The sequence below is a fragment of the Propithecus coquereli genome, unplaced genomic scaffold (genome assembly GCF_000956105.1).
Source record: "Propithecus coquereli isolate 6110/MARCELLA unplaced genomic scaffold, Pcoq_1.0 Scaffold281, whole genome shotgun sequence".
NCBI lineage: Eukaryota > Metazoa > Chordata > Mammalia > Primates > Indriidae > Propithecus > Propithecus coquereli.
The window spans coordinates 3,305,138-3,315,076 of record NW_012148408.1 but is presented as its reverse complement, the minus strand read 5'-3'; the positions used below and the strand labels follow the sequence as shown (position 1 = coordinate 3,315,076).

Here is a 9,939-nt window from a genome sequence, read left to right as displayed (position 1 = left end):
TTAATTCAGTGTTTCCCAAAAGGGTAGAACTTGGTTCTTTATAAATTGTAGAGGAGGAAAAAACTTTTCCTCTACCCTCTTAGGTGCACAGGCTAGGACCTGCAAATTTAATTGACAAAAGTCAGATTAACAGAATTTTACTAATGTTAATATTTTTATATGCACAGGAGCTTCACAGAAAAGAAGTGAAAAACCTAAAGAAATGGTTAGATTCAGGGTCTTATATACCATTTTAACAAAGGGCAATAAAATGTGGAGATGTGACTAGATATGAGAAAGGGAATTTGGGATTATAGGGCCAATAAATTGTGGGAAAGTGAGTAGGAACTATATGGAGGGAACTAATGGAAGTTAAGGGTTATTTTATTATAGTAAGGTCTGTTTATGCAGACTCTCTCAGTGTTGACTCCTACTCTCTGGTGATAAGAGTATTCTTGTCTTCTTGGTACAAGGAGAGGACATCTTTCTCATGGGAGATTTATGACCTGCTTTTAGGTAGATGGGGGGAAAGGCCAAGAGCCTTTCCTGCATCTGCTATTTCTCAGTTGCTTTCGGCTCAAAATAATCCTCATGCCAAAGTAGTGTATTTTTGAGTGACATATCCTGATCCCCTACAAATGAATAATGTGTGTACAAAGAAGTCTATAGTCAACTGTATTTTTAAAAATTCTATTAAACAAAGTTAAAATAGGTTTATTTATGTAGAAATTTTTAGAGATTTTAATATGCTAATGTGCATGATAAATCTACATTATTACAATATGCAGCTTTTCCAAACTCATTGAAAATGGGACCCATTTGACAGGGAGCATTTCAAAAGCCCTGTTTCAGAATTCACTTCTAGAATTCTATAGAAATGAATGTTAAGATATACCTTTGGCTGGTCCTTTCAAATATCAGTTATTATCTGACTTTTCCAGTGATCTAGGTAACCAGTCAAAATTGTTATCATTTCCAAGCAGCTAAAGCAAATGTATACCATGTTATTTTTTTAAGGAATTCTGTGTGTTTTCAATGCTAGGCATAAGGGCATAAAAGTCAGTGAGTTGGTCATGCAAGGTAAAAGCCTGACCTGTCCTGTTTTCCGGGAACCACCTCGACGTTAGGTGGAGCTGGATCTGGTGCTGGAGGAGGCTGTAAGAGTCTTCTGGCAGAGCTGAAACATTGCTGGACAGCTCTTTGAGTCTGCTCAAATGCTCAAACACTTGACCAAAACTCTGCTCTTTTGTATCGAAAAGCAGTTTAAAGATAGCCTTGACATGAGAGACTTTGAAGATGAATTACCAATTTCGTACCTCCTCTTTTAAGAAAACAAAACCAAACAAAAGAAAGCAGTCACTTCCATACAGCTCCACCGAGTGTTTACAAGATTGAGTCCTGAGAGGTCCATCAGAGTTACTTAACCCGTTATCTGGGGTAACTTTATTGCCATTTGTCTGCAAAATAATTGCAGTTTGGGCTTTGATAGCCTCAGTTCTTCTGACTGTAATTGACAAGAAGGTTCAATTGCTTCTTGAAGTTACAATTATAAGGAGCTTGTCAGATCACGTCATCATCATAGTGAAGGAATCATTAATAGGCAACAATTGTATGCACTAAAGAATTGCTAGGTTAATGGATCTGGGCAAAGCCACATATAAAAATGTGTGCATCCTACTTGAAGGTTCACAAGTCAACTAACTCTGCAAGTTATTCTCCCAGATCAAGGTAAGGCAGCTCAGAGGTGGTCATTTCTAAATTACATTGCACCAGGTACATACCACCACCACCACCAATAGTTAAGTTCATTAGGACGGCTTATAGTGATGAGACTCACATATGCTTGTTGTATGTGTCTCTCTCCTTTTATTTGAATGGTTTACACTTGTTTATTGACTGGAGATTTGGTTATTTTATTGCTTCCTAGATTTCCCTTAGGTTATTAATTGTTATTAATTTATACAACTAAGAAATTTCGTGTCAGGAATTGTGCTAAAAACCTATAAATTATATCCACTGGATCTTATTTTCTTCCTGGTACATATTAACCTGCTGTTCTGATAAAAAACATGGGCACCAGCATTTTAAAAATAGCACATGAGGTCTTTATTCATTTTGTCCCTCATAGAGATATTTGAGTGGAAGAGGAACAACTGAGGAAGATCTCTCTTTCTTTGACTGTTCTTGGAAAATAACTCTAAGAAGGAGCCAAGGCTTTGTTAATCGGTCATGAAATATCCCAAATTGGATGCAACCGTCACATTCTAGATTTGATGGAATACATGTACACCAAATTAAATTTTATGCATTTTACAATTTTCTCAGAGTTCAATCTGATACCTATTATAAATAAACTCTCCTCTACCACAACTCTTTAACAACCGTAAATGGTCAGAACTCTGCCAAAATAGTGATGCAAGGAACTTAAGGGTAGAAATGGGAGAAAGATGCATCTATAAATTGTCCCTAGGCATGGAGGACCTGATAAACTGAAATTTTGAAGGATTCTGTTTGTGGAAATTAAGAGAATATCTGATTCAGAACACCAGGGAGTTGTGAAGTAGTGATTTGTATTGACAACAAGACGAAAAGAGCCTAATACCTGTAATAACTAGAATAAAAAAGACAAAAGAAAACATGAAGAACTAGGAAAAAAGCTGACCTGTGTTTGATTCTGGGACTAAACTGAAGATATGTAATTGACCTACTTGTTAATAGAGCATAACCTAGAATCCTACATCTTTTGTGAAGTGTATTTTGTACTTTAATGATTGCCAGATGTCGCTTTGAAACATCTGACCTCTGAGGAAGTATGCACTAGATGAAAAAACGGTAGAATTAAGATGGCATTATAAAACATCTGGTTAAACATGACAGTTGCATTTCTGTCCACTCTCAAAACCACTAAAAGAGCAAGAAAGGAACAAAAATTGGATAAACCCACAAGGACAAATAGAACCACAGTGGAAACAACAACAGACAAGAGGCATCAACTTAAGTTTAGAAGTAAGAGAATGAGTGGTTACTGCCCCAAGCAGGGGAGTAAAGTACCTGAAATGTAAGTGCCTGCAGATAACAAGGAAAGCAGGCAAGCCAGTTCCTCCGACCCCAGGACTGTAGAAAGATTCAGGAGTGGGAAGGACCAGGTGCCTCTGTAGGTAGGGGTGAGGGGTGGCGCTGAAGGAGGGGCTGCTTAAAAATCTGTATAAAGATAAGTTAGGCCCCTAGATCTCTACCCAGACCTCACAAAGCTGGGCAATGACCTCAGTCTCATTCTGATAGATGGCAAGAAGTTTACTATCTGAAGAAATTGAATGAGAGCAGCTCTGGGCTTGCAAACAGCAGGCTCAGTGGAGGAGAGGGGTCTGGTACCATATTGAAACCACAGATACTAAGTGAAAGTGTAGATAGTAAAGGGTAATATCCCCCCAATTCCTCTTCACTCTGAAAATTTTGGGCAGCAAAGAGAAAGCATTTTATAATCCTGACATTCTGGGGTTCCCCCTCGATGCATGGTCCCTACTGAATCACCCTGTAGTGAAGTCCGCCATCATCCATAAAGCACATACACAGAGCTTCCAAGTGTTTGTTCACTCTTCAGTGTGAGTAGATGGCCAAGAGTCCCCAGACATTTAAGGAAGGCAGGCCTCAGGCATGAAAGGCCAAGATCAAGACAAACAGGAGAAGATGGAATTTAGGGATGACAGGAACAATACAGAAAGCAGTGTCAAAAATAAAATCATAAGTCATGCACTCAGAGGAAGGATGAGATGTTGTATTTGTAAAAATAAGAGCAACACGCTTTCAAAAGTAATATTCCAAGAACAAGGATGAGCTCTTAAAGATGTAAAACATGACAACTGAAGTGGAAGGTTCGGTATCAGGCTTGAAAGATGAAGTTATAATAAACAGGTTCATTCATCCAACAAATACTATTGAGTGACTACTGTGTCCTTGGCATTGTTCCAGCCAGTGGAGCTATATCAGTGATCAAAAGAGATGAAGATCCCCAGCCTAGTAGACCTCAAGTTCTAGTGAGGGAGAGCCTAAACCATACCATAATGTATAAATTACATGGTATGTTGGACAGTATTGAGTGCTGGAGGAAAGAGAAAAAATAGAGCAGAGCATAGTAGGGAGACTCGCCGGGAGGGGAGAGTGGGGACAAGATGACCTTTTCAACAGGATAGTCTATTTAGGGCTGGTCTCATCGAGAAGGTGACAATTGAGCAAGGTTGTGGAGAGCGTGAGGGAGTTAGTCATGTGATATCTGGGGGAAGATTATTCCAGGCAGCGGGAATAGCTAGCACTAAGGCCCCAAGACAAGAAGGTGCCTGGCCTGTGCAGGGTACGGCAGGGAGGCCAACGTGGCTGGAGTGAGCAACCGAGAGAGCAGTACCAGACCACATGGAGCCGCGTAGGACATTGTAAGGACTTTGGCTTTTACTCTAAGGGACATGGAGAGCCATTACAGAGTCCGGCAGAGAAGTGACATGATCTGACTTTGTTCTTAAAAGGATCACTCTGGCTGGCACCTCCGTAACAAGGGTGTGTGCAATGTCGCTGCAGCATTCTCTGCTTGTACCTCAGTTATTGCCTCTGAGCCGGCCTCAGAAATGGTTGCCTGCCCTCTCCTCCGTCACTCCACTCTCTACCGTATGTCCTCTGCCGACTTCACCGGCAGGCTTTGGCACGTGTCCAACTCCCCACTCCTCTGGCATCCTGTCCTAAAGCACGTAGTGTTTGGCTGGTTCCGCTTTTAGTGTTAGCATTGTTTTAACGAGGGCCCCCTTTCGGCTCCCTTGTTGTTTGTTGAACCTCTCAGGCATATGCAAATAAGTATTAAGCATTTGTTTTTTAGTATAACATTTAATTTTCTGCTTTCTGAAGCTGTATCATCAGGCAAAGTCCTCTACAAAGGTAAGCTTTATATAACTCTTGAAAAACCCAACAGTTTAAGCTGCTTTAAACTAAGAGGGAAAATGAAAAAAAAATCTGTCTTATATGTTATGTTCCAACCTGCAGACCCTTGGTGGGAAAATCAACCAACAATCCTTCCCCCACACACAAACATTTACGGAAGCCTATCTGTTTAAACCAAAGATGCTTAGATTATAAGGAAAAATACATGAATCATTTTTCCCATAGAATCATTTCCTCTGTAATTTTCAATGCTACTTTTTCTCTGATGTTAAAAAATAAAGCTTAAGGGACTTCTGATAAAGTTGGTGATATAACTGTAAGCTCACAAAATTTATTTCCCCCAAAATTGTGTGAGATTAATAAATACCAAATGTAAAAATAACAAAGAACATGCCATCAACCCTGAAACCAAGAAAGGATTCCAACTTCATACTATAAACTTTGAGAAGTGTCATCCAGAAGAAGAAAAATTGGACCAAATTGAAAGAAGATGCTAAAAATTGATATATTCTTCAGAGAGAAGAATGGAACATGAAGAAGTATAAGGAGGGAATTTTGAAAAGTCTCACTGCTTTTGAAGGTGCTGCATTAAGTATAAAGGTACATCAGAGGGAAGGCTGAGGGTACCCCACACCTGTGCTGGGACCCTTTCTTCCATCAAGAAGACTTTCCCCCCCAGGCAAGAAAAGTCAGCAAGGTTTGCCATCTTCCCTGCCTCTGACATCTCAGTAGGTGGCCAAGGAATGAGGGAAGCATCTGCAAGCAATGATTATTACAGCTGAACCAAGGAAAATCTCCACGGGACACAGACAAAGAATATTTGGTCCTGTGCCAAGCCAAAAGCCCAGCTACACCGCAGACTTGGTGAAGCAAACCTCTGATGCATTTATTTCATTAGAATTAAGGAAAGACCTCAAGGGCAGTTACCCAAAGCCCCAGCTCCCTCTCCACTCCCGTTGGACAGCTGAGAAGCTAGACAAGGCATATAAACCATGGACATCCAGTCTATATTATGGGTGGAAGAATAAAATAATACCAAGTCAAGCACAGTTTGGGGGAGAACAGCAGGCTGAGAAAAGGATGGCTCACGTTCACTAGAGTTTCCAGGTCACGCTGACATGTGACTGAGGCAAAAGATCTGCACATCCAAAAAAGAAAGTAGCACAGCCTACTACAGACAAATAAGGAATAGACTTTCAAATAGTCATAACAGCTGATGCAAATTGAGCACCGGCTAGCCACTAGACACTATTTTAAGTGTTTTGTGTGTATTAATTCCTTTAATCCTCACAGCAACAATGGAGATTATCATCTCCATTTCACAGTTAAGAAAACCAGGCATGGAAGAATTACGGGAAGCTTACCCAAGTTTACGCAGCTCTTAAGAGTGGGGCCAGGATTTGAACACAGGCCGTCTGGATCCAGAGCCTATTCTCAACTCTGCTCTTGTACCCCAAGAAATAGTGTTTTAGGCAACTGCTTTATATGCTGAAGAAAATTAAAGAGAATAGAAATTTACTGACCATGCACCTTTTTTTGAAAGCTACTGGAGGGGAAATTTTAAAAAATAATAAGAAAAAGAAAGATACAAGCTCAGAAATCAGGGATCCAACATGGAAGAGTAGTTTAAAAAGTCTGTACGGGGGCCTAAAGAGCATAAGGATACAGGGAATATCAAAGAAAAGGTTCAGTTAATGTGTTTGATGATGAGAAAAATTATTGCTGATCATTTGATGGGTCCGTACGAGCATTTGGCAAAAATTAGCCATAAGTGTATAGTAAATAAAGCAAATTTTAAAACAGTTACTACAAGTAAAAATAAATATACATGATAAAGGAAGAATAGTCATACCCTTTAGTTCAGTTATGAACCAAATTTGTGTAATATATAATGCAATATATGCAATATGCCTATTTACTCAATATTTAAAATAGTTAATATATGTAATAATATAAACATTATCGACCTAGAATTTTTAATGTAATTGTTATTAGGATGATAGATATTGGAGAATAAAGAATGATGGTGAGAGAGCTGTTTCCATCTTCTGTAATTTCGATAGTGTCTAAAAGAATCAATCAAGAAATAATAGTATATGTGATTATTCATAAATATGGCAGTAAATACCAGAAGAAGCATCTAAATTAGATTGTGTGAAATGAGACTGCAAGGTGGGGAGGTGGGTTTAGGTGGGTGAGAAGAAGGGCTACTGTCTTTTATTGTAAGCATTTTTGTACTATTTGATCTTTGCAACTATTGAAAACCTAAATTAACCAACACAGATGAAAGTCTAAAGGTTGTCAAAAAAAGTACCCCTTAAAAACTTACATATATATAAAATTCTTTTTTCAAATTACCAAAGAATCTAACCAGAAACATTTTAATGAAAAGCTCTATAAAACATTTCTTGAAAATTAAAGATTGATTTTTCTATTTCTAATAGATGTGGCTCCAGGGAGTCTTAAATTCCTTCTTCTTAAAAAAGGAAAAAGCAACAAACAGTATGAAACTTTAAAAATATGTTTTGTCTAAGAAATTGAATCATATACTTCCACCCTCTAATTGTATTCTTTTGGTTTTTCAAGATACTAAAGAAAGGACCTTTAATTTAGCACTTGGATGGAGGCGTAACAAAGCCATCTGTACAGTGGATTTGGCTACAAGGAGGAGAGCCATTTTGACTAAAAAAGGTTTCTGTACTGATGCCACGTGAGATAGAGTTAGTTTCATTGCTTCATTGTCTTTAAATATTCTATTTATATGCAAATTCTAGATTGCCATCACAAATTCCTTCTATGTCATGTTTCTCGTATGGGGTTATGATTTTTCTGGACCCGTTGGGATCCCTTGATGACCTCCTCACGTGTAGTATGCAAACAAACCTCTCTCTATTATGCAGCGGGCTGCAAGCACGTGGTGCCAGTTCGAGAGTCTGCGTGACGACAAACCTAAAACAACTGAATAAAAGAGGTGTTGCACAAGTTTTTCTGAGAGAAACTGGTGGGCACAGATGGGGATTTAAAAAGAAATAAAGGAAACCTGAGGAAGTTTGGGGAAACCATACTGTGGGCTTTGAACTAGAGGTTGAAAATCTTGTCCCTGAAAGGCCAGGGACTAGGGAGGGAAACAATACAGTCACCCTAAGAATTGGAAGGGTTATTTAAGTAGCAGCAGTAACTATCAACTGGACACAATGAGGATGTGTACAGGAGTTTATCAAAGAAAGTGATTAGAGTCACCTGGGGTCTTGGAGACTCTGGTAGCAGAAAGGAAAAGAAAGGGGTTTATACTGAAAAGATTGTGGAAGGAGTAAATTTGGTGATAGAGAGGAGATATAGGGGAAGAGCCAGTGGTTAATTGAAGATCATGTCAACTTTGTTTTTGCTTGAGAAGTTGAGAAATATGGGTACTTGGACAAGGGATCCTGAAAAATCCATAGGCATCTCTGACTTCATCATGCTTGGATGAAGTTGGCATTGAAACATTTATATATTATGTATATCATATATATATCATCTATGATGTCTGAGCACGGAAAAACATTTAACAAAGATTCACGTAGTATTAGTGCGTAATCTATTTTACCATTTCCTCAGCAATACATCTAAGTTCTTTGGAGTTTACACAGCACTGGGAAGTGGGGGTGTGCATAGGCTGTGTGTAAATCAGTGTGCAAATCCAAAGTGGCATTACACTAGTGTGGCCAGTGTGTATAATCTGTGTAAAGCTGGGTTTCACAAGAGAACTATAGATACTTAAGGCATTTGGTTCTGACTCATCCTGCTTCCCTTCAACATTCCTAAAATATTTATCCAAAGATATCTGCATTTTGGCTTTCTTCTTTCCATGACAATAAAGTTAAAATGGGACTCAGCTTCAAACCCAGCACACACTTGAGTGTAGAATAATGAACAGCTGGACGGTTGAAACAAAAGGACCAATGTGACTCCCAACACCATCTATTGGTGGCAAGTAGAATTGCCATGCTTTGGCTCTGGCTGATTTTGTGCATACATGCGACTTGGCTGGTTGAGTTTGTGCACACATACGAGTTGACTGGCTGATTTTTTGCACACATGCGAGTTGACTGAGTTTGTGCACACATGCGAGTTGACTGGTTGAGTTTGTGCACACATTCGAGTTGACTGGTTGAGTTTGTGCACACATACGAGTTGACTGGCTGATTTTATGCACACATGCGAGTTGACTGGTTGTTTGTAAGTATAGGTGCTTCTGTAATGTCAAAGTCATCTACGATTCAGCCAGCAACGTTTTCCTTTTTCTTTCTCTACTGTGAAGGTGTGGCGGGGCACCCTGGCCCGCATGCGGTACAAGAGAACCAAGGCAGCTCTGACAATAATCAGGTACTACCGGCGCTACAAAGTGAAGTCATACATCCATGAGGTAGCCAGGCGCTTCCACGGGGTCAAGACCATGAGAGACTACGGGAAGCATGTGAAGTGGCCAACCCCTCCTAAGGTTCTTCGCCGTTTCGAGGATGCCCTACAGGCGATTTTTAATAGGTAAGAACTTGTTGCAATGTGCTACGTCCATTTATGGCAGCCCAATTAATACTATATAAAGTCACAAATCTGAGACCATGATTTTGGCTCAGCTATTTACTGTTATGACATTTACCTTTACCTTATGTCTTCAGTTTTGTAGATTTTGCTTTCCAAGGGCATCTGCTCACCTCTCAAAATAGTGTAACTGTCAATTTCTTTTTCCTGTAGCAGTTGACAATATGTCACAAACCCTGGATCCAAGCCATGTTTAAGATAAGCTACCAGCATGCCGTCTCCGCTTTCTTTCATTAGCAAAAAATAAAATCACCACACATAACTAAACTAGAAAATCCATCAACCCTTTCAGAGCAGTGGTTCTCAATCCTGCTGTACCTCAGAATATCTGGAGCTTATGAAACATGCCCAGGCCTTACCTCCAAGGGTCCTGTTTAATGGAGCAGGGGCTGGGGCCAGGCAGAGATCCTTTTTAAAGTTTCCCACATGTTTTAAAGTGCAGCCAAAGGGGAAAAC

At 39.6% G+C, this 9,939-nt stretch overlaps 1 protein-coding gene across 3 annotated transcripts in view; it reads left to right on the top strand.

Moving 5' to 3' along the window:
• The window catches only part of MYO1D (myosin ID), a 365,747-nt gene that overhangs the window by 172,341 nt on the left and 183,467 nt on the right, over window positions 1-9,939 (top strand). For 2 of the 3 annotated variants that reach the window (XR_001137662.1, XM_012648320.1), the window contains exon 17: window positions 9,203-9,426. Coding sequence is in view for 2 of the 3 variants with exons in the window: in XM_012648320.1 (XP_012503774.1) it covers window positions 9,203-9,426 (224 nt within the window). In the remaining variant the exon portion in view is untranslated. Of the gene's footprint in view, window positions 1-7,488; window positions 7,542-9,202; window positions 9,427-9,939 lie in introns of those variants that run through there. The other variant, XM_012648321.1, reaches the window with a different exon arrangement.